Source organism: Bufo bufo, chromosome 3, assembly GCF_905171765.1.
Source record: "Bufo bufo chromosome 3, aBufBuf1.1, whole genome shotgun sequence".
Lineage (NCBI taxonomy): Eukaryota > Metazoa > Chordata > Amphibia > Anura > Bufonidae > Bufo > Bufo bufo.
Genome location: NC_053391.1, coordinates 647,514,868 through 647,539,060, shown reverse-complemented (window position 1 = coordinate 647,539,060; position 24,193 = coordinate 647,514,868). Strand labels below are relative to the sequence as shown.

Here is a 24,193-nt window from a genome sequence, read left to right as displayed (position 1 = left end):
CCCACCCGCCCGGGTGGGGCGACGTCTCTTCCTGTTCAGGGACTTCTGGCAGGCGCACGTCTCCGACGCCTGGGCTCTCGAAGTTGTGTCTTCCGGGTACAAACTCGAGTTTACGTCCCTCCCCCCAGTTCGGTTCTTTCGCTCCCGGGTTCCCCGGGATCCCCAAGGGGCGGCCGTTTTCTTTACTGCCACTCGCACCCTTCTGGACAAAGGGGTCATCGCTCCGGTTCCCATGGAAGAAAGATTCAAGGGGTTCTATTCGAACCTTTTTGTGGTCCCCAAAAAAGAAGGCTCGGTTCGTCCCATTCTGGATCTAAAACGGTTAAACCGTTTCCTTCGTCTTCAGCGATTCCGGATGGAGTCTCTCAGGTCGGTGGTGGCCTCTCTGGAAAAAGGGGAGTTCCTGGCCTCTATCGACATCCAGGACGCCTACATTCATATTCCAATCGCTCGGTGTCATCAGTGCTTTCTGCGCTTTGCAGTGGGGTCCGACCACTACCAGTTCGTTGCTCTCCCCTTCGGGCTGGCGACGGCCCCTCGCGTTTTCACAAAGGTCCTTGCCCCTGTCCTCGCCTTACTTCGTTCCAGGGGAGTTTTTCTTCTTCCATATTTGGACGATCTCCTTATCAAGGCACCCTCTCTGTCACTGACATCCGCCAGTGTGGACCTCTCGCTACAAACCTTACGCCGGTTCGGTTGGATTATCAATCTTCCCAAATCCGCTCTTGTTCCATCCAGGCAATTGATCTTTCTGGGGATGCTGCTGGATACAGATGCAGCGGAGGTTCGGCTTCCGTCAGAGAAGCGCCAGCTCCTTCATCGGTCGGTTCGGAGCCTTCTGACCCACCGCCATCCTTCCTTCCGGTTCAGCATGCGGGTCTTGGGACAGATGGTGTCCTGTTTCGAAGCAATCCCCTACGCGCAGTATCACTCCCGCACCTTTCAGACTGCCATTCTGTCCGCATGGGACAAGTCCCAGGAAAGTCTGGATCAGCACTTTCCCCTTCCCCCCCAGGTTCCCTCCTCTCTCCTCTGGTGGTTACGGACCCCTCTCCAAGGGAAGTCCTTCCTGCCGATAACTTGGTTGGTGATTACCACCGATGCCAGCCTGCGGGGTGGGGGGGGGGGGGTGTTTCCTCCTCGGTCCGTACAAGGCACTTGGTCTCTATCGGAGTCCAAACTGCCGATCAACGTTCTGGAGCTGAGGGCGGTTCTCCTTTCACTCCGGCATTGGACTTCGCTGCTTCAGGGTCTCCCTGTTCGTGTCCAATCGGACAATGCCACGGCTGTGGCATACATAAATCATCAGGGGGGCACTCGCAGCGCGGCGGCGATGAGGGAGGTGTCTCTAATCCTTCGCTGGGCGGAAATTCATGTTCCAGCCATTTCGGCCATTTACATCCCGGGGGTGGACAATTGGGCGGCGGATTTCCTCAGCCGGACGACGATCGACCCGGGCGAGTGGTCTCTGCACCCCGACGTCTTCGAGTCTCTTTGCCTTCGTTGGGGTCGTCCGGACGTGGATCTCATGGCCTCCAGATTCAACCACAAACTTCCCACCTTCATGGCCAGAACCAAGGATCCGGACGCTTACGGCGCGGACGCGCTCGTCCTTCCCTGGACGGAGTTCTCTCTCCTCTACGTTTTTCCACCCCTGCCTCTTCTTCCACGAGTCCTTCGGAAGATCGCGGCGGAGGGCACGCCTGCGATCCTAATAGCCCCGGATTGGCCTCGTCGTCCTTGGTACGCCGACCTTATGTTGCTCCTGGCAGACGCCCCCTTGCCTCTGCCTCTAAGAGAAGACCTCCTCTCTCAAGGGCCGATCTTCCACCAGCATTTAGGGTCGCTACGTTTAGCGGCGTGGCTATTGAAACCGCGGTCCTAACGCGGCGGGGGTTTTCTGCTGACGTGGTCCGTACCATGATTCGTGCGCGTAAACCGGCATCGTCCAGGATTTATTACCGAACCTGGCGGGCCTATTTGAATTTCTGCGAGACCTTAGATCAGGGGTGGGGAACCTTTTTTCTGCCAAGGGCCATTTGGATTTTTGTAACATCATTCGGGGGCCATACAAAATGATCAACTTAAAAATTAGCCTGTTATTATTTGGTCAAACATTTTTTTTGTATAATCTTTATTTATATACTCAATTTTTACAAATAAAGAACAGCACCCTGCATCACTGGACCCCTTTACATTACACAGCACCCTGCATCACTGGACCCCTTTACATTACACAGCGCCCTGCATCACTGGACCCCTTTACATTACACAGCACCCTGCATCACTGGACCCCTTTACATTACACAGCGCCCTGCATCACTGGACCCTTTACAATAGACAGCACCCTGCATCACTGGACCCCTTTACATTACACAGCACCCTGTACCTCTGGACCCCTTTACATTACACAGCGCCCTGCATCACTGGACCCTTTACAATACACAGCACCCTGCATCACTGGACCCCTTTACATTACACAGCACCCTGTACCTCTGGACCCCTTTACATTACACAGCGCCCTGCATCACTGGACCCTTTACAATACACAGCACCCTGCATCACTGGACCCCTTTACATTACACAGCACCCTGCACTGTGCAGGACATTAATACATGAGTTACCATGACCATTGACCGATGCAGGACATTTACCTAGGGTTGCCACCTGTACGGGATTGACCCGGACTGTACAGGGTTTGAATCATGTGTCCGGGTCTCCTTCCGCCTTCAACCCGGACACATGATTCAAACTGTACTGTGGCTTAGCTGGTGGAGGAACACTAGTAGTTAAAGTTGGTAGGGGAAAGTTCTTATCCTTATACAGCAGTTCGGACAATTTAATCTGAGCCCCAATGTCCTCTTCTATACAAATACACTGAGTAATGTAATTGCCGGGATCAGCAGCACAAGGATTACTCTGCAGGGACTATTTGATGGTTTTCGGGCTCAGGCGGAGTAATCCTTGTGCAGAGGTTCTCAGTAATTACATTACTCAGCCAGGGTATCTGTATAGAAGAGGACGTGGGGAGATTAGATTGTCGGGACTCAGAACTGCTGAATAAAGATAAGAACTTTCCCCTAATGACATTGTGATTTTTTTTTAATATGCAGCATGGGGGGAGGGGGTAAATGTCCTGCACTGGTCATGGTAACTTATGTATTAATGTCCTGTGCACTGTGCAGGACATTTACCCCCCTCCCCCCGCCGCTATGCTGCATATTAAAAAAATTTGCTGTATTTCATGATGCTGTCTGGCTGCCTTACTTGCTGCTGGAAATGGTTCCTCGTCGGTGGCGCTGGCTCGTCCTCTCTATGCTCCTCCCATCAGTGTCATCCCAGCCAGCATGAATGGTGATCCCCGCCCGGCGGCGTGACGTCACTCACGGCGGGCGGGGCTGTAAACCTAGGGAAGCATCTTAGCTGCAGTGCAATAGCTGGAGGCTGGCGCCGGCTAACAGGGGAGTGCCGCAGGAGCAGAGTAAATGCTATTGGCTGGCGCCGGCTAACAGGGGCGGGCCGCAGGAGCAGAGTAAATGTATTGCTAAACACACGGACAATGAGTGAATGATCGCCATGATCATCCATTCATTGTCAGTGTGTTTAGCAATACATTTACTCCGCTCCATAGTGACAATCGGCGGCGGTGTTTTACAATCGCATGGGGGGCCGGATTGAATGACTTCGCGGGCCGCAAGCGGCCCGCGGGCCGCAGGTTCCCCACCCCTGCCTTAGATGTTCATCCCCTTCGGTTTTCTCTCCCCACGATTTTATCCTTCTTGCAGTCTGGTCTGGACTTGGGTTTAGGTCTCAGTACCCTAAAGGGTCAGATCTCAGCGCTTTCGATCCTTTTTCAGCGACCTCTGGCTCCGCTCGGTCCAGTTAAGACTTTTCTTCAGGGGGTTGCTCACTATGTTCCCCCGTATCGCGCTCCCGTTCCATCTTGGGATCTTAATGTTGTGCTGACGGCTCTCCAATCTTCTCCTTTCGAGCCTTTGCGCAGGGTTTCCCTTCGCTTGTTGTCTTGCAAAGGTTTTTTTCCTCGTTGCCATCACGTCTCTTCGGCGTGTGTCTGAATTGGCGGCACTTTCTTGCGTAGAACCCCTCTTGGTTTTTCACCAGGACAAGGTGGTTCTCCGCCCGGTTCCGGACTTCCTTCTGAAGGTGGTGTCCGCTTTTCACCTGAATGAAGATATTGTCCTTCCTTCTCTGTGCCCGTCCCCGTCTCATCCTCGGGAACGGGATCTTCACCGTCTGGATGTTGTTAGGGCTCTGAGGATCTACTTGGATGTAACTAGACCCTTTCGGCGCTCGGATTCTCTATTTGTGGTTCCGGAGGGTCCGCGCAGGGGGCTGGCGGCATTTAAGTGGTTATTGCCCGCTTCATCAAGATGGCTATTGCTGAGGCTTACCGTGCTAAGGGCAGGGAACCGCCCTTTGGTGTTACCGCTCATTCTACCAGAGCGGTCGGGGCTTCCTGGGCTCAGCGGAATCGAGCTTCGGCTGAACAATTGTGTAAGGCGGCCACCTGGTCTTCTTTGCACACTTTCACCAAGTTCTACAAGGTGAACACTTATGCATTGACGGATGCTGCTTTGGGCCGCCTGGTCTTGCAGGCGGCGGTTTCTTGATACCTGCGGTGGTTTAATTCATCTTGGGTTGTGGTCCCTCCCTATTTGTGGACTGCTTTTGAACGTCCCAAGGTTTCCTGTGTCCCCCAAGGAATTGGGCGAGAAAACGAGATTTTTGTATAACTTACCAGTAAAATCTCTTTCTCGCTCTTCCTTGGGAGACACAGCACCCACCCATTGTTTTGGTTGCCCTGACGGGAGTTTTTGACTTGTTGGTGTTAATTTGGTCGATCCTTGCCTTTGTTTTAACTACTTGGGCACATAACTGGTAGTCGCTCACTCCAGGCTGAGGGTATAGCTGCTGGAGGAGGGGCTTAACAGTCTTTCACTTAGTGTCACGCCTCCTATGGAGATGAGCTATACCCAAGGTTTCCTGTGTCCCCCAAGGAAGAGCGAGAAAGAGATTTTACTGGTAAGTTATACAAAAATCTTGTTTTTTACCGCATAGTGAACGCCGTGGGGAAAAAAAAAAACTGTGGCAGAAATGTGTTTTTTTTCCCAATTCTACCCCATTTAGAATTCCCCGCTTCCCACTACATTATATGCAATCGTAAGCGGTGCCATTAAAAAGTACAACTTGTCCATCAAAAAATAAGCCCTAATAAGTCTATGTCAACGGAAAAATTAAAGTTATGATGCTGGGGAGTGAAAAGGTAAATACAAAAATGGAAAATCGCCTGGTCCTCTAAGGGTTAAATATGTTACACGTTTGAAGTCTATGGCAAACTCAATCAGAAATGAACTACAAAAGCGACATGTAATACATGCAAATCAGTCAATATGAGGCAGGAGGAAGTCATTTCTCCAGGACGTCTAGAAGTCTGAGACGTTTTGATGTAAATTCTCTGCGTGTCTGTTCCTAATAGGGAGGAGAGATGCACATGTCTGAGGAGGCCATCCATGATATCCTGACACAAACAGAGTTGGACCCTGACTTTCAGGAGCTCTATGATTTGTTTGCATGTGGTAAGTTTTCATATTATACATTCACAACTATGGCAGAAATGTAATGTATGTGTGTGTATGTATATATGTGTGTGTATGTATATATATATATATATATATATATATATATATATATATATATATACACTGTTGCCCTTGTCTCATTTATTGGTGCCCTGCACACTAAATAGTTTCTGACAAATGCTTTCTAGTTACAGCCAAGGCTCCAAAGATGACACCTCGTGACTCTTCAACTAGTAATAATGATCCTAAGAACGTGACTGAAAAAGGGAAAAAACAAGATGTTGTGGAACGATTGCTGGATGTGGAAAGTGGTGAGTCTAGTCCGTTTTCCACAAATTGGACAGCATTTTTCTCTGTTTACCATGGAGTACATGTGAAAGAATATAATTTATTAAATGAGTATTGCCATCTTATAAAATGGTGACCTGTTGCTAGGATATACCATCTCTGTAATAAGAGGAGAACATAAACTTAAAGGGGTTGTCTCACTTCAGCAAGTAGCATTTATTATGTAGCGGAAGTTATTACTAATGTATTGTGATTGTCCATATTGCCTCCTTTGCTGGCTGGATTAATTTTTCTATCAATTATACACTGCTCTTTTCCATGGTACGACCACCCTGCAATCCATCAGTGTTGGCTGTGCCTGCACACTATAGAAAAAAGAGCTGGTGTCCGAGACCATGGGATCGCGCACAGACTAGTGCTTTTTCCTCTAGTGCGCAAGCGTAGCAACTGCTGATTGATTGCAGGGTGGGCGTAACCATGAAAACGAGCAGTGTATAATGTGATGGAAAATTTAATCGTGCCAGCGAAGGAGGTAATATGGACAATTATAATACATTAGTAAGTGGCTTGTATTAGCATTTATCATGTACAGAAAGTTATTTGCTGAAATGAGACAACTCTTTAAGGGGGTTGTCCAGGAATTTGATACTGATGCCCTATCAGGTCATCAATATGAGATTGTTGGGGGGGGGGGGGGGGGTCTTATAACCCTCCGCCAATTAGCTGGTGCACTGTAGCTCCAACACTTGTACTACCCAGCTCCATTCACTGTGTAATGGACAGAGCTGGTAACTGCAGTGCTGCTCCCATTGGAGTGAATTGGAGCAGCGCTGCAATAACCAGCTCTGTCCACTACACAATGGGCAGAGCTGTGTAGTGCAAAGCTACATGGTAACAGCTGGTTAGCAGGGGTGAGGGGTGTCAGACCTCCACTGATCTGATATCAATGGCCTATTCCTCAAAATCGTAAACAGCCTCTTTAAAAAGGTTCTGCAGTTTGTTTAAACTGATGATCTATCCTCTGGATAGATCATCAGCATCTGATCGGCAGGGGTCCGACACCCGGGACCCCCGCCGATCAGCGGTTTGAGAAGGCAGCGGTGCTCCCGGAGCGCCGCGGCCTTCTCACTGTTTACTGCTGGCCCAGTGACGTCACGACTAGTATCACTGGCCTGGGCGAGGCTAAGCTCCATTCAGGTGGACAGAGCTTAGCCCCGCCCAGGCCTTTGATACTAGTCATGACGTGCATTGACGTCACTGTGCCAGAGTTAGTGAGAAGGCCACAGCACTACTGCAGCGCCGCTGCCTTCTCAAACAGCTGATCGGCGGGTGTCCCAGGTGTCGGACCCCCGCTGATCAGATGCTGCTGATCTATCCAGAGGATGGATCATCATTTTAAACAAACTGCAGAAGCCCTTTATTACAAATAACCTACACTCAAAGAAATACAATTAGAGGTGGTTTCTGGATTTTTCAGGTTGATGACCTATCCTTAGATTACTGGGCAGCGTTGCTACAAAATGTACAAGGCAGTGCCTGATAAACAATGAAGACCAGAGAGCTGTGGCCACATCAACCCCTTTAGCTCCATGTTTTATGATTCCCATTTCCCCTGAATTTCAACCATAGTTACTTGCCTTGTCAGAGTTTTTCCCCTAATGTTCATTTTATTGCTCAATTTTGCATTCTGATATTAACTCAAATGTTTTCCACCCCAGATTCTGCTCCGTGTACTAAGAAAGATGTCTGCTCAAAGGGGAAAGAAGGCGCTAACTTACCTGACCAATATAATGGAAAATCCCTAGTGGACCAGACGTCTCAGCTTCCCAGTGCTTCCAAACAAGCATGTGCAAATGAAAAGCATGGTTCAGAGACTCAAACTTCAAGTGGTGATGGCCAGAATACCTCTTTAATATGCATACAGAGTACAGACGGTGACACAGCAATGGACACCAGTATAGGGGCTAATGTGGTGATTGATTCACAGATTGAAAATATGGAAATCAAGGAGGGAGAAGTCTATGGTTTCCTGGCTGAGGATGTTCTGCCGTCAAACACAGTGTCCACAGATAAAGCTATAGCCACTGAGTCCTTGAGGATTGTTAACGAAGAACCAAAAGATATATCAAACCCTGGGGTGTCCATCACTGGAACGCCTTCAGAGGAAATGCTGAAGGATACCAGTAAGAGTGACCCAGTTATTCCACCACAGACAAATACGGCAGGGACTCCACAAAAAGAAAAGGATAATCAGGTGACAACGAGCTTAAAGCAAAGTCCTTTGAATCGCCCCTGTGCTGCTGCGACGGACCAGCAGGTAAATGCAGCAGCTCCAGTAACATCTGCTGGTAATGGACTAACTGTGCAGAATACAGCTGTCAACGTCGAACTCACAGCTTGTTCTGCACCTGAGACTGCAACCCTCTGTAGTCCAGTGACAAGTACTAGCCAACCCGTCCTGGGCGACTCAAGTATAGTAAACTTCAACATAAGTACAGAAGATTTGCAGGAAGATGCAGAATTAGATAATGCTGTAAACAGTATAAATGTAGACAATTACGCTACTATTATATTGTCACCTCTAGTGGAAAGTCAAGATCTGAAAAGAACAATCCCAACCCAGGAAAATGCCATCATAGACCTGACAGACTCATCCCCGGTGGGAGAGCAAGCGCAACTGGAGGCTCCATCAACTGATGGCTCCGTAAGCATTAATGCCTTAAGTGGAGACTGCACTATTTATTCAATTTCTGGGACTGCTAATAGCACTGGAGAAAGCAATGTCATACAGATCATGCCAGCGACCAGCTCTACATTCGCACCAACTGGTAACATTTATATCAACAGTGGTCCGACCGTGCGGTCTAACATTGTGATGCTGTCTAATAGTTCAGCTTCCAGCCAGAAGCAGCCAAGTCTTTTTCAAAGTCCTCCCAGGCCTGGCAGCGTTTACACAGTGGGGCAGACTATGTCACCCAAACTTCCTCAAGGTGTGTGATGCTACTATATACACATTTTAAAAGGGTATTACCATCTTGTAAGATGATCGCAAAGATAAAGGGTCCTCTGTGCTGCTGTAGAGCTGCATGCTGTTTGTTTTCCCTGTACAGCAGCCCAACAGACTGTGCAGGGAAGGAACTGCAGCCTTCCTCATTCAGCCAGGGCTGCAGTTCCCTGCACAGTGGGTGGCTGGGGAACCATGTTACAGGGAAGAAGAGTGAATGCAGCCCTTTCTTGGGATAGTCCCAGAGGTTGGACACCCAATGATCATAAAGTGATAGCATTTCCTAGAAATATGTTGTCTTGTATAGGACACTTGTATAGGAGCGATCCGTCCCATTGAAATGAATAGGACAGTTAGGTGTAAATACACCTGCTCACCGCTGCGGATGCAACGGCTAGAAGGTAAACAGTGAAGAGGAGGCAGCGCTGGCACAGCGCGCGTCTCCTCTTCAAACAGCTGATCGGCGGTGGTGCCGGGTGTCGGACCCCCGCCAATCTCTTATTGATGACCTATCCTGAGTATATTGATGACCTATCCTGCTAGACACCCCTGGTGGAGGATTATCTCCCCAGGAACAAAACAATTGGGCATGTTCAAATCTGACATCTGCCTATGGGGGAGAGTTGGGAGGCCCCCATACAGATTAGACTACAAGTTTCACACTTGCGTTTGGTGCGGATCCGTCATGGATCTGCACAGACATCTGTTCAGATAATACAGCCGTCTGCATCCATTCAGAACGGATCCGTTTGTATTATCTTTAACATAGCCAAGACTGATCCGTCTTGAACACCATTAAAAGTCGATAGAGGACAGATCCGTTTTCTATCGTGCCAGATTGTGTCATAGAAAACGGATCCATCCCTATTAACTTACAGCGTGTGTCAGGACGGATCCATTTGGCTCAGTTTCGTCAGACGGACACCAAAACGCTGCAGGCAGCCTCCAAAGCGGAATGGAGACGGAACAGAGACAAACTGATGCATTCTGAGCGGATCCTTTTCCATTCAGAATGCATTAGGGCAAAGCTGATCCGCTTTGGACCGCTTGTGAGAGCCCTGAACGGATCTCGCAAACGGAAAGCCAAAACGCCAGTGTGAAAGTAGCCTTAGATTGTTCGGCTGATATACGCCTGATGTGTATCGGCAGCTTGCGTTTAGGACGAGATCTTATAACGCAGAGCTTATTTGCCATGAGCCCCAGGGTGCAGCTTTTCTTGAGCTGATCAAATGGGGAACAACTTATCTGATGCGTGAAGGCAGCATACCGGTGAGTCTGCGTAATCTGTTTTCTTAGCAACTGCACATCATCAATTGGAGTATTGATGAGTCCATCAGCTTGTTTAAATTTTTTGTAATTTGATGGAAAAAGTATATATTTTTTTTCTTCCCCTTTCACTTGTGATCTCAGTGGCTTGAGCAATTGCAGACAACCCCTCAGTGTGGAGCAGCGCTCCTTCCTTCCCTACTCCAACAAAGCATTAGGGTTGGGACATTCTAACAATTGCATGTTCTGCATGGTGCACTAATAGGACAATCCCTTTTTGGCCTTGTCCATATAGATTTTTTTATTTTATTTTTCCTGCAGAATTTGGCACAGATACTGCACCAAAAAAACGTGGAGGAGGCTGCATGGAAACCACCTCTCATTCTTTTCAGTGAAAGGTCATGCTGTTGTTTATGTGGCTGCGGGTTTAGTTCCATGACCCCATGGGCTGGAAACCGTGGCAGATGTCTACTATCTGTATAACCCGGTTCCATGATACTAAACTGTGAGCAGGTCTGCCGCATTCAAGTAAAAAAAAAATGTGAGGGTTTCTGTCACCAGAATTAACCCTATTAAACTGGCTGACAGTAGCGATGTGCTAATGTCAGCGGACCCTAACTCTACTATTCTTATGCTTATTGATGGCCCCCTTACTGCACATTTTTAACTTTTATGATATGCAAATTAGCCTTTAGGAGCAGGGGGTGGAGCGTTGCTCCTGCTCCTACATGCTCCGTTCTCCCATTTTATGTCACGCCCTGCCATCCTTGATTGACAGGGTCAGGTAGCGTTCGTCTTCTCCTGCCGGCCCTGTGTGCTGGGTAAACGACACTGCGCAGGCGTGAGATTTATCCAGCACACAGGGCCGGCAGGAGAAGACGAACGCCGACTCTGTCCATCAAGACTGACAGGGCGTGGAATGAGGTGGGAGAACGGAGCCTCTAGGAGCAGGAGCAACACTCCCCCCGCTCCTAGAGGCTAATTTGCATATCATAAAAGTAAAAATTGTGCAGTAAGGTGTGCATCACTACTGTCAGCCAGTTTAATAGGGTTAATTCTGGTGACAGAAACCCTTTACAAAAGAGTCTGAAAACATGGCAGATTGGAAAATCCGCTATATGAACATACCCATAGACTACTTATACATAATTGGGGTCATTTATCAAACTGGTGTAAAGGAACTGTAGAAAATGAAAGGTGGAATCTGATTGGTTGCTATGGGCAACTACGCCAGTTGTACTTTACACCAGTTTGATGACCCCCCAAATGTGTTTTATGGAAACTATACTTTTATACACATACACATTCAATAGCTGTCGGCCAAACCCCCTCCCTGCTTCCCATACACAGTCAGCTTGGCTGTCAGGGGGAGAGTCGGAGCCAACATTAGAGTTTGGCCGAAGCCGCCGTTCTCGGATGGTTTGAACAAGAAAAGTCTAGGTCTTTAGACCTAGGTTCTCATTTACCATTGTGTAGAAGTATCTCAGTTAAGATATATGCTACGTATAACTCTTTATTTTTATATATATATGTATATCCTTTCAGGCTCCACCATTATACTTGCCTCTGCGGTCCAGCCTATCTTGCAGGGAGTTATGGGTATGTTTCCTGTCTCTCTTGTTGGTCAAAAAGGTACCACATTCACAGCACCGACTCATCAGGTAATAAGACTAAAATGATGTATGTAAAAATATGAAATCTATATGTACGATTTTACTGATGGTTTTGCATTAAGGATGGTTTCACTCTGTTTTGCGTAACAAAAATAATAATAAAAACATTTGAATGGGGCTGAGCTGTGCCTAGGCCACATCTGGCATGTCATATTAAACAGAATGACCACCTGTCCATGTATTGTAGGTGATGCAGGATTTTGAGCTTTTTTTTTTCTTCTTATAGATTTTGCGCGTTCCTGTATCCAAGCCTATAGTCCCAAAACTGCCATTGCCTCCAAGGTCTCAGAAACTTGCTTTATTGAAACCTTCTGTGAACACAGGTATGTATGACTTGCTAGGATTATTATGTGGATACTTTTATGTTTTGGTTTATGCGTTAAGGGTACACTAGCGTTTTTTTATTCCGGCATTGAGTTCCGTCCTAGGGGCTCAATACCGGAAAAGAACAGATCAGTTTTATCCCCATGCATTCTGAATGGAGAGTAATCCGTTCAGGATGCATCAGGATGTCTTCAATTCAGTCGTTTTGACTGATCAGGCAAAAGATAAAACCGTAGCATGCTACGGTTTTATCTCCGGCCCAAAAAACTGAAGACTTGCCTGAATGTATTAGTACCGGATCCGGCATTCAAAATACCGGAAAAAATGTGAAAAAAGATACAAGACGGATCCGTCTGTCCAAATGACAAGCGGAGAGACGGATCCGTTCTTGCAATGCATTTGTGAGATTGATCCGCATCCGGATGCGTCTCACAAATGCTTTCAGTCACATCCAGATCGGCGGATCCGGCAGGCAGTTCCGACGACGGAACTGCTTGCCGGATCACACTTCCGCAAGTGTGAAAGTAGCCCAACTGACCTAATCTATCCAACAAATCCACCAGTTCTGAACTTACCCTATTAGCTCATGCACACAGCAAAGCCTTGTGTGTAGACCTTTGTGCAGGAGCACACCGTTCCTACAGCTCCATATTACACATCCGCAAAGATTATTCTCATATGTGTTTAGTGTGCTGCAATATGCATTTGTACAGGAAAGAACTGTAATACAGCGTTTGTGGTCTTAAAGGGGTTAACCCCTATAACCCAATCCCATTCCCCCCTTCAATGCCTGGACACCTCATATAAATTATACTTACCCTGCTCTCCGGCACCCGCGTCGCTCCTGAACCCTGCACTTGAGGACAGCTGCCGCTTGAGGCCAAGAGTGGGTCCGCGGCATCTAAAATGAATAACCGATTTCTGCCATGGTATACGCATGGATTTTGACTTTGTCTTCGTTTTTGGTTAAGTTGGTTGCTCTCAGACCCTAGTAATGACTGCTCCACAAAACTGGTGTTTGCTGTGCTTTCTGCCAATGGATATATTGAACTAAAAGTATTTCTAAATTGTTTTCTTTATGATTTAGTAATAACTATACATCCAGTCATCTCTAAAATACATTTTGCTTCATCTCCCATTTTAGGAAAATCATTATCCAACTCCTCAGCTGACTCTTCAAGTGGTTCTTCCAGTTCAGTTGTACAAAGGTCAGCACTTCGGTAATTATACGGACCAATTTGTTATGACAGTCATTTGCTTGAGTTTATTAATGGCATTTTAAAAAAAATTGTATAAATAATACACTGCTCAAAAAAATAAAGGGAACACAAAAATAACACATCCTAGATCTGAATTAATTAAATATTCTTCTGAAATACTTTGTTCTTTACATAGTTGACTGTGCTGACAACAAAATCACACAAAAATAAAAAAATGGAAATCAAATTTTTCAACCCATGGAGTCGCACTCAAAATTAAAGTGGAAAAACACACTACAGGCTGATCCAACTTTGATGTAATGTCCTTAAAACAAGTCAAAATGAGGCTCAGTATTGTGTGTGGCCTCCACGTGCCTGTATGACCTCCCTACAACGCCTGTGCATGCTCCTGATGAGGTGGCGGACGGTCTCCTGAGGGATCTCCTCCCAGACCTGGACTAAAGCATCTGCCAACTCCTGGACAGTCTGTGGTGCAACGTGACGTTGGTGGATAGAGCGAGACATGATGTCCCAGATGTGCTCAATTGGATTCAGGTCTGGGGAACGGGCGGGCCAGTCCATAGCATCAATGCCTTCGTCTTGCAGGAACTGCTGACACACTCCAGCCACATGAGGTCTAGCATTGTCTTGCATTAGGAGGAACCCAGGGCCAACTTCACCAGCATATGGTCTCACAAGGGGTCTGAGGATCTCATCTCGGTACCTAATGGCAGTCAGGCTACCTCTGGCGAGCACATGGAGGGCTGTGTGGCCCTCCAAAGAAATGCCACCCCACACCATTACTGACCCAATGCCAAACCGGTCATGCTGGAGGATGTTGCAGGCGGCAGAACGTTCTCCACGGCGTCTCAAGACTCTGTCACGTCTGTCACATGTGCTCAATGTGAACCTGCTTTCATCTGTGAAGAGCACAGGGCGCCAGTGGCGAATTTGCCAATCTTGGTGTTTTCTGGCAAATGCCAAACGTCCTGCACGGTGTTGGGCTGTAAGCACAACCCCCTCCTGTGGACGTCGGGCCCTCATATCACCCTCATGGAGTCTGTTTCTGACCGTTTGAGCAGACACATGCACATTTGTGGCCTGCTGGAGGTCATTTTGCAGGGCTCTGGCAGTGCTCTTCCTGTTCCTCCTTGCACAAAGGCGGAGGTAGCGGTCCTGCTGCTGGGTTGTTGCCCTCCTACGGCCTCCTCCACGTCTCCTGATGTACTGGCCTGTCTCCTGGTAGCGCCTCCATGCTCTGGACACTACGCTGACAGACACAGCAAACCTTCTTGCCACAGCTCGCATTGATGTGCCATCCTGGATAAGCTGCACTACCTGAGCCACTTGTGTGGGTTGTAGACTCCATCTCATGCTACCACTAGAGTGAAAGCACCGCCAGCATTCAAAAGTGACCAAAACATCAGCCAGGAAGCATAGGAACTGAGAAGTGGTCTGTGGTAACCACCTGCAGAACCACTCCTTTATTGGGGGTGTCTTGCAAATTGCCTATAATTTCCACCTGTTGTCTATCCCATTTGCACAACAGCATGTGAAATTGATTGTCACTCAGTGTTGCTTCCTAAGTGGACAGTTTGATTTCACAGAAGTGTGATTGACTTGGAGTTACATTGTGTTGTTTAAGTGTTCCCTTTATTTTTTTGAGCAGTGTATATATATCAATTTTTCTAATAATTATATATTTTTTTTTTATATAGATTAGGAAATCAGGGTAAACGACCTGAATCGGACTCACTAAATAAACGTGTTGACACAACTGTCTCAGACAGCACTAATGCTGCTGCCGCCAAAGAACTAGAAGCTCACAGAAGGGTGCTCTGTTTTGATGGGACAACTTCAGGAGCTCCCAAGTTAGGGTCTCCATCTTCAACAAATTCCAAAAGTAAAAAAACTGACAAGAATGAGACTGCTCCAAGTGTGGGATCCTCTTCAGGAAATGTTTCTACTTCTAAGTCAAACATGTCAAAAGAAAATAAAAAAAGTGAAAATGCTCCTTCTGTAGTCAAGAACCCAAAAGCATCCACAACTTCTGCTGCTTCTACTACAAAGGATCAGGCTACAGAAAAGAGACCTGCGGCTCCGAGTGGTGGCACTTTGGGCAACAAGGAAAATGTTTTACAGGTAGAGACTGGAAATCAGCGAGCAGTGCAAGCTGACAAGAGGAGCAATACTCAGGAAAGCGAAAAGAATATCAAACGACCTCAGGAAACCAGTAAGAAGTCGCCAGCCTCTCTACCAAATATTCTTAGGAGGACCCCGCAAAAAGCGCCCCCAGAAAGAGTCTGTCCCACTAGCCCTCTTGTAAAGCAAGCCAGCCAGTTATTACAGGGCATGCAGTTTCAGAGTCCAACTTCAAAGCAGTCGTCTCAGGAAAATTTGCCTCTTCCAAGTACTCCAGGATCTGGATTGGATGACAAGCCATTGGATAATCATATCGAACAGACAAGGACTCCAACGTCCAAGCGTTATAATGAAGATGGCGGAACTCCAAAACCAATGCTCCCGCCTGCAACTCCAGATATGCCTACTTGCAGCCCTGCCAGTGAGGCTGGTAGTGAGAACAGTGTCAATATGGCTGCTCACACACTCATGATACTATCGCGGGCCTCTCTTGCAAAGTCGACAGGTAACACTCCTCTGAAGGATAATACTCAGCAATTAAAATCTTCTAAGAGCACATCTAAAAAGAGAAAGCTTGAAGAAGCTGAGGAATCTGAGAGACAGTCACATAAGAGAGAACATCTAAGTCCATCTACTTTGCCTAAAAAGAAGAAAGCAAAGGTATTGTCTCTTAGCCTTTTTTTATTTCTGTAGTGCAGTTCTTATTCCCAAGAAGTTCTTTTGAACATAAAATTAATAGTTTATAGGATGGGCAAATGATGTTTGATCAGTGGAGGTCCAACTTCTGGGTTCCTTGTTCTGTCCAGTTTTTCGTGGTTGATACGTGCACTTCTTTGGAACAGGCTTGTCATCATTTGCATGGGTTGAGCTGCGGTACCAGGCCCAGCCGCCTGTACGAATGAGCTACTGTGCATCTGTAAATGTTGGTGAGCTTGTCTGTGTTGGTTTCAGAGGTCAAGTCTCAGAGAACCGCCTTTAAAGGGGTTCTCCAGGAATTAAAAAAAAAATTAAAATACTTAAAGGGGTTCTACAGTTTGTTTTAACTGATGATCTATCCTCTGGATAGATCATCTGCATCAGCATCTGACCCCCGCCGATCAGCTGTTTGAGAAGGCAGTGGCGCTCCAGCAGCGCTGCGGCCTTCTCACTGTTTACCGCTGGCCCATTGACGTCACGGCTAGTATCAACTAGCGTGGGCGGGGCTAAGATCTGCTCACTTGAATTTGAAAGTCATAATAGAAGTCTATGGGCTGCAAAACGGATCTGTCCCGTTTCCGTTATGTAGGTCATCAACATCAGATCAGCGGGGCTTTGACACCCCCGTTGATCAACTGTATGAAGGGAAGGAATGTGTAGTGCATGCATGTAGTCTCCCTTCTCTTTTCCTGCTTGCTGCTCTGTCTACGGCAAGCAGGAAAAGCGAAGGGAGACTGCTCGAATGCATTGCAATAATGGGGTCTCTACCCCAAAATGAATAGAGCAATTGGTTGAGCCATGTGCCTTGCCGCTTCATTAATTCTATATGGGACTGCGATTTATAGCAGAATACAGCACTTAGTATTGTCAGCATTGCCATAGATAATGAGTGGAGTGGTATGCTTGACAAGCTGTTTCATTTATTATTTGGGTACAAGACCCCATTTTTATGATCTGTGGAGGTTCCAGCGATTAATCTACCAATCTGTTATATCCCCTATCTTGTGGATAGGGATAATTTATTAAACCGGAATACCTCTTTAAAATTCAGGTCTGTTTGAAACATTGAGCTGTTAAATACCCCCTAGCACCTCAATTCTTCATCCTGTACTATTCCTGCTCTCTGCTTTAATAGTACACCGCCAGCAGGATGCATTAGCATCCCTGTCAGAGTGACAGCAATATTACAGTACATGGTGCAAGTGATCAAAAGATAACAGGTTCAAGTCCTCTTAGTTGACAAAAAAAATCGTGGAACGGTTCAATAAAGTTTTTAAAAATAAAAAAAAATTATCAAAAGGTTCCAAGTATCCCAAAATGGTATGAATGAAAGTCTAGCTATAGCTCACCTTGGAAAAGCTGAGCCCTTGCACAGCACCAGGATGTCAGAATGCTGCAACCTTTTTTAAATAGTGAAACATGACAAAAAAAAACATATAAATATCTCCATAATTGTACTGACCCTGAGAATAACGTCATTTTCTCGCCCATATTCATTGGGGGACACAGGAACCGTGGGTATAGCTATGTCCTCTAGGAGGCGTTGACACTAGTAAAAGCTGTTAGCTCCTACCCTGGCAGCTATAACCCCTCCTGCTTGGAGAGAGAGCTTGTTTTTTTTTCTAGTGTCCATAGGAGGCAAGACCTCCCTGCTCTGCAGGGAAGCTCCTGAAGACTTTTTTTTTATTTTCATTTTTTATTTTCCTCTTTTCCAGGTGGGAAACAGTGGTCGCCTAGCCTCCCTGTTCTCCCGGGGGAGCACGCCAGCATTGGTCCGCCACGCTGCCTCCTTCCCCACAAGAAGACAAGAGGACCAGGGCAGCCTCGCTCCCCTGCATCCTGCCAGCTGAAGGGTCACCCGTTGCATCCTGCCAGCTGAAGGGTCACCCGTCCAAGTCCCTCTTCCAGCTTTCTGCCACTACGTTGCCAGTAGCTGAAGGGGTGACCCTGCTGGAAGACGAGGAAGGGTGAAGATGGCGGCTGGACAGATAAGTAGATGCCTGCTCCGCCCTGTGCTCTGCATGAACGACCGTCGGGGAGTTTTTATTATCAGCGGACTTCCTTAGCAGCGCTGACACACAAGACATGGCGCATAGTCTACAGCTCAACTCCGGGTACAAGTTAGGAGCGGCGGCGATTCTACCCCCATCATATGAACGGGCGGCAGCAGCAGCAAGGGTTATTCCGGCAATGCGGGGGTTAATGGACGGCGCACGCATTGCAGCGGCTTTGAGAAGGGATGCAGGCCTTCTCTTCCCGCCGCACAGCTCAGCCAGATCTCTCTAGACATTCTCGGACGGCGTCTCCTGGTCCTGATAAGGAACTTGCTCCTCTCCTCAGGTAACTGTATCCCTCCAGCCTCAGGGTATCTCCTGGATACATCATGTCTGATCCCTCTGGGGTAGCTGTCCATTATGCCTGCGCTATGTCAGGCAAAATTCCTTTGCGCCAACAGGATTCTGTCTGCACTGCTTTTCAGATGCCCAGGCAGGAGCCCCCCCTTCAGCCCATACCGCTGCTCCCCCCTCTGGCATCTGAGTTACCCGATTGGGCCAGAACGCTCTCTTAGGCAGTGGAAAACCTTGCTCAAATTTCCCAATCCACCCTATCTATAGTGGGTCGCTTGGTTGAGAATCCGCCACCAGCGCAGGCTGCACCTCCCTCCAGAGATTCTTGCTCGGACGACCACCCTAGGTCACTTCCCCCGGTGATTCCGTCAGCGCATTGCATTCACAAAAGCATCCCAGAGTAGATCACGTTTCTCCCTCTCCACCCCGTGTACGGTCTCACTTAGGTTTTTCTTCTCCTGGGGATGTGCCGTCCGAAGGTGAGGTTGAGGATTTGGATATGGATACGGAGCAGCCTTCTAAGTTGGCCTCCACTGTGGATAGCCTCATTGCTGCCATCCGCGACACCTTCCGTGTGCAGGACGATTCCCCACTGACCAACAGGGGGTATCCTTCTTCCGTCCAAGACAGGCCTCAAAGGTGTTTCCTCGCCATAATGATTTTTTGGTGGTTTCCAAGGCTTGGGATCACCCAGACATGTGTCCCCCCCCCCCTCAAAAAACTGGACATTCTATATCCTTTTCCAGCGGATTGTGTTTCCACGTGGGCATCCCCTCCTAAGGTGGACCCACCAGTGGCACGGCTCGCCAAAAATACGGCTATTGCTATAGCCGATGGATCCTCCCTTCAGTCAGCTGTGGATCGTCGAATGGAATCCTTGACAAAGTCCCTCTTTGCTGCTACAGGGTCAGCCCTTAGGCCCGTGTTTGCCTCCGCGTGGGTGACGAAGGCGATCTCTGAGTGGGGTAACCAGCTGGACTAGGACTTGGTATCCGAGGTCCCTGCTCAGGATCTCTGATCCTTGGCGCAGCTGATCATCCAGGCGGGGAAGTTCCTCTGCGAGGCGTCCCTGGACGCTGGTGCCCTCATCGCGTGCTCTTCGGCGCTTGCAGTCCCCTTTACGCCGCGAGCCTTGGCTGAAGGTGTGGGCAGCGGACACTACTTCCAAGCGTTCTTTAGTCGGACTTCCCTTTGCCGGCGCCCGTCTTTTTGGTTCTCGGCTGGACGAAATTATTTCTAAGGCCACGGGTTGCAAGAGCACCCATCTTCCACAGCCTAGAGTCAAGCATGCCTCTCACGTTAGTGGTTCCTCACGAGGCAGGCCCTTTCATCGATTCACTGGTTCTCGCCCCGCGATGAGCTCTTCTGCTGGGGGAGACAGGTTTACTTCTCAAGATCGACGCAAGAAACCGTCCTTTCGGTCCGAGACCTCAGGCCGCTCGACCTCCTGCGGCCAAACAGTCCTCAGCCTGAAGGTGCGCCCTCGCCCAACAGGGTGGGGGCAGCCTCCTCCTCTTCCAGGACGTCTGGCGAGCCCACGTCTCCGACGCTTGGGCACTCAAGATTGTATCCTCGGGATACATGATCGAGTTTCTGTCTCTTCCCCCAGACAGGTTTGTTCAATCCAGTCTTCCATGGGACCCCGAGCGGGCGGCCGCCTTCTCCCATATTATTCAGTCCCTTCTGGATCGGAGAGTCATCTCTCCTGTTTCCCCATCAGAAAGGTTCTAGCGACTGGCCTTACACCGTTCCGTGAGGGTTCTTCTCGACTGCAGACTTCCGTCCATTCGACTCTGCATGAGGAAGTTAGGGAAGATGGTCGCCTGTTTCGAGGCAATTCCCTTTGCCCAGTTCCACTCTCGCACGTTCCAGAGAGTGATTCTGTCGTCCTGGGACAAATCTTCAAAGTGCCTGCACTATCCGATCCGTCTCTCTCCTCAGGTGAGGTCGTCCCTTTGTTGGCTGTTTGGCTATCTGTTCCAGTCTGGGAAGGTCCTTCCTTCCGATCTTCTGGACGGTTGTTACCACCGACTCCAGTCTACTGGGTTGGGGAGGAGTGTTCCCTCCCAGGACTGTCCAAGGCACATCTCTGTCGGAGTCCAAGCTCCTGATCAATATTCTGGAGCTCAGGGCGATTCTTCTATCTTTCCGGTACTGGACCCACCTCCTGAGGGGTCGCCCTGTCAGAGTTCAGTCGGACAACGCCACGGCGGTGGCGTACATCAACCACCAGGGGAGAACACGCAGCCTCGTGGTGATGCAGGAATCTGCCAAGATCTTACAGTGGGCGGAGGCCCATGTACCGGCGATTTCAGCGATCTACATCCCGGGTGTGGAGAACTGGACTGCGGACTTCATCAGCAGGACCACGATAGATCCGGGCGAGTGGTCCCTCCACCTGGAAGTATTCGAGGCGATCGGTCTACGTTGGGGTCACCCCGACGTGGACTTGATGGCCTCTAGGCTCAATCGGAAACTTCCCTCCTTTCTCTCCCGCGCAAGGGATCCGGGAGCTCCCTCCTTTACGGGTTTCCCCCCTGCCCAGGGTTCTACGGAAAATCAGGATGGAGGGCATTCCGATGTTCACTCAGACTACCTTCTTTCGCAGGGTCCGGTCTTCCATCAGCATTTAAGGTCTCTGTTTGACGGCGTGGCCATTGAAACCGCCATTCTAAAGCAAAGAGGTTTTTCAGCGAATGTTATCCGCACTATGGTTCAGGCTAGGAAGCCTGCTTCGTCCAGAATCTATTACTTGGCTCTTAGAAGGGTCAAGTCTCTGCGCTTTCCATCTTTTACCAGCGCCCTCTGTCCCCCCTCGGGCCTGTAAGGACTTCTTCAAGGAGTGGCACATACGGTTCCTCCGTACCGTCCTCCTTTACCACCTTGGGATCTGAATTTAGTCCTCTTAGCGCTCCAGGCTTCCACCTTTGAGCCCCTTCAAGAGATTTCTCTCAGACTCCTGTCCTGGAAGGTGGTTTTCCTTGTAGCTATCACTTCCATCAGATGGGTGTCTGAGTTGGCGGCGCTCTCTTGTAGAGAACCCTTCTTGGTTCTTCATAAGGATAAAGCGGTTCTCCGGCCCGTGAATTGACTTCCATATCAATGAGGAAATTCTTCCCTTACTGTGTCCCTCTCCTTCACACGCTAAGGAAAAGGAGTTGCACCATTTGGATGTTGTCAGAGCTCTGAAGTTCTGTTTAGCAGCGTCTGCTCCCTTCCACCGTACGGACTCCCATTTTGTCCTTCCGGAGGGTCCTCACAAAGGATTGGCGGCCTCCAAGGTGGCAATCGCACATTGGATTCGGGCTGCAATTGTGTAGGCTTACCGTGCCCAGGGCAGAGTTCCACCCTTAGGTGTCAAAGCTCACTCCACCAGAGCAGTGGGTGCATCTTGGGCTCGGAGGAATTGCGCTTCGGCTGCTCAGTTGTGTAAGGTGGCTACTTGGTCCTCCTTACATACCTTCACAAAATTTTACCAGGTGCACACTTATGCATCGGCGGATGCTGCCTTGGGCCACATGGTCTTGCAGGCGGCAGTTTCTTAGATGCTTGCCGGGACGATTGCTTTCATGGGTCTGTGTTTTTTTTCCCCTCCATGTGGACTGCTTTTGGATGTTCCACGGTTCCTGTGTCCCCCAGTGAATATGGGAGAGAAAAGGAGATTTTTGTATAACTTACCAGTAAAATCTTTCTCGCTCTTAATTGGGGGGGACAGTACCCACCTAGTATTGTTGTTCAACCACAGTTGTGGCTGTTGCTGGTTAGAATCCCGTTGGTTTTTCAGCATGGTTGGTGTTCCATGTTTTTTCTTTGGTTGGCTTGCTTCTCCTACTGCTTGTACATAAACTGAAGCTCTCTCTCCAGGCTGGAGGGGGTATAGCTGCCAGGGGAGGAGCTAACAGCTTTTACTAGTGTCAACGCCTTCTAGAGGACATAGCCATACCCACTGTTCCTGTGTCCCCCCAATGAAGAGCGAGAGAGATTTTATTGGTAAGTTATACAAAAATCTCCTTATTACCGCTTAGTGAACATACCAAAAATAAAACCCCAAAAACAGTGGTGGAATTGTTCCCCCCCCCCCCCCCACATTGTCACCCCAAAATATTGTTATAAAATTCACCTGATGTAGCTCAAAATGGCGCTATTAAAAAATACAAATGGCCCACGTAAATAAAGCTCTCATGCAGCTATGTGGATAAAAAAAAAAAAAAAAAAATTCGGCTTTTGCAATGCAGAGATCAAAAAATTAGATAGTCGAGCTTTCCTACCTCGTCAATTCCCATAGAAATGAATAAATGGAGCGGCCGAACATATGCCCAACCGCCTGCTGCGTTCATTTTGGGTGGCTCCACCAGTAACGATGCCCTAGTTCTCCTGATTGTTGTAGGTCCCAGCAATAGATTGCTGGATATCCCAACCCTATATTTTCAGTGTTTGATCCCATTTTTATTTTGCAAGAAAACAATTAGCAATAATACATGTGCATGTGAATATGGATTAGAATGGATCAAGGCAGAAAAGCCTGACAGTTGTGCTGCATGAAGATCTTGAATACTGCAGCATCGCTCTACTCCAGGGATCAGCAACCTCCGACACTTCACCGGTTGGAAACTACAACTCCCAGAATGCGTCATTCACTTCTATGTAAGTTAGAAAAACAGCCCAGTATGTTTGCATGCTGGGAGTTGTAGCTTCACAGCAGCTGCAGTGCCGAAGTTTGCTGATCCTTGCTCTACTCACTACTGAAGCAAGCTTTTACTAATTCAGCTTGTCTAACTTTTTTTACAGAAACATCGGAAGAAGAGCGAGGACACTTTTCCAGCTGGAATGGACGTGGATAAATTTCTAATGTCCCTTCATTATGATGAATAATGTGAATAGGGCACATCAGTGCACAGTGTATGTTAGAGCTATTATTATGTTGTATGTAAAGATGTACAAAGAGGTGTGTAAATAATAGGCTTGAGAGCTTGCGTTCTAATTTAATATTAAAGCACTTGCGTTGCTGCTGTAAATATTAAATACTTGGAAAAGTTATGTAATTATGTCACTTCTGACCTACTCACCCAATAGAGTTGTAAATGTGAGCTATTTTGTTGCTTTTTCCGGCTTTTAAGCCGCTTTCTTTTATATGGCATTGCAATTCTGTTTTGATAAAAATCTTCTTATTAAAAAGAAGTCTAATAGGTTGCTGTGAAGATCATTCTTCTCATGGTATTTGTAACGGAACTCCTGGCACCCCGACCGGGTACCTCCGTTGATAGATGCTCCTAGTGCTTTCCGAGGACTCCAAGCACTCCACTTGACACCGTACGCACTGCAGACCCCACGAACCGCCGAAGCTTGGTTGAGGTCTCACCGTCTCCTACCCATCCTGGACCTACTACAAGGCTCCAGGCTCCAGTGGGTGAACCTCTCCTAAAACCAGAGAGCGGGAACAGCTCTTACAAGAGCTAGTAGTAAAGCCAGGGGAGTATAGCAAATCTTCAGCGTATAGCAATCCCCCAGTGTTGATCAGTTACCCAAACACCAGCCTCAACATGATGGATAAAACAGGCACTCTTTATTGAGGGCTACCCCCCGTATTTATGTAGGTCCCCATCTGGTGGACACGCCCCTAGGGGACCAGAAGAAAGACTGTGACACAGGACAG

General features: G+C 48.1%; 1 protein-coding gene across 3 annotated transcripts in view; it reads left to right on the top strand.

Moving 5' to 3' along the window:
* Positions 1-23,716, top strand: part of LOC120996369 (protein NPAT) — a 47,890-nt gene extending 24,174 nt beyond the window's left edge. For 2 of the 3 annotated variants that reach the window (XM_040426252.1, XM_040426250.1), the window contains 8 exons: positions 5,498-5,597; positions 5,789-5,911; positions 7,607-8,878; positions 11,704-11,819; positions 12,058-12,154; positions 13,300-13,375; positions 15,073-16,156; positions 23,329-23,716. In XM_040426252.1, the coding sequence (XP_040282186.1) occupies positions 5,498-5,597; positions 5,789-5,911; positions 7,607-8,878; positions 11,704-11,819; positions 12,058-12,154; positions 13,300-13,375; positions 15,073-16,156; positions 23,329-23,412 (2,952 nt within the window). In that variant the 3' untranslated portion in view covers positions 23,413-23,716. The remainder of the gene's footprint in view (positions 1-5,497; positions 5,598-5,788; positions 5,912-7,606; positions 8,879-11,703; positions 11,820-12,057; positions 12,155-13,299; positions 13,376-15,072; positions 16,157-23,328) is intronic. The other variant, XM_040426251.1, reaches the window with a different exon arrangement.
* The last annotated feature ends 477 nt before the right edge of the window (positions 23,717-24,193 follow it).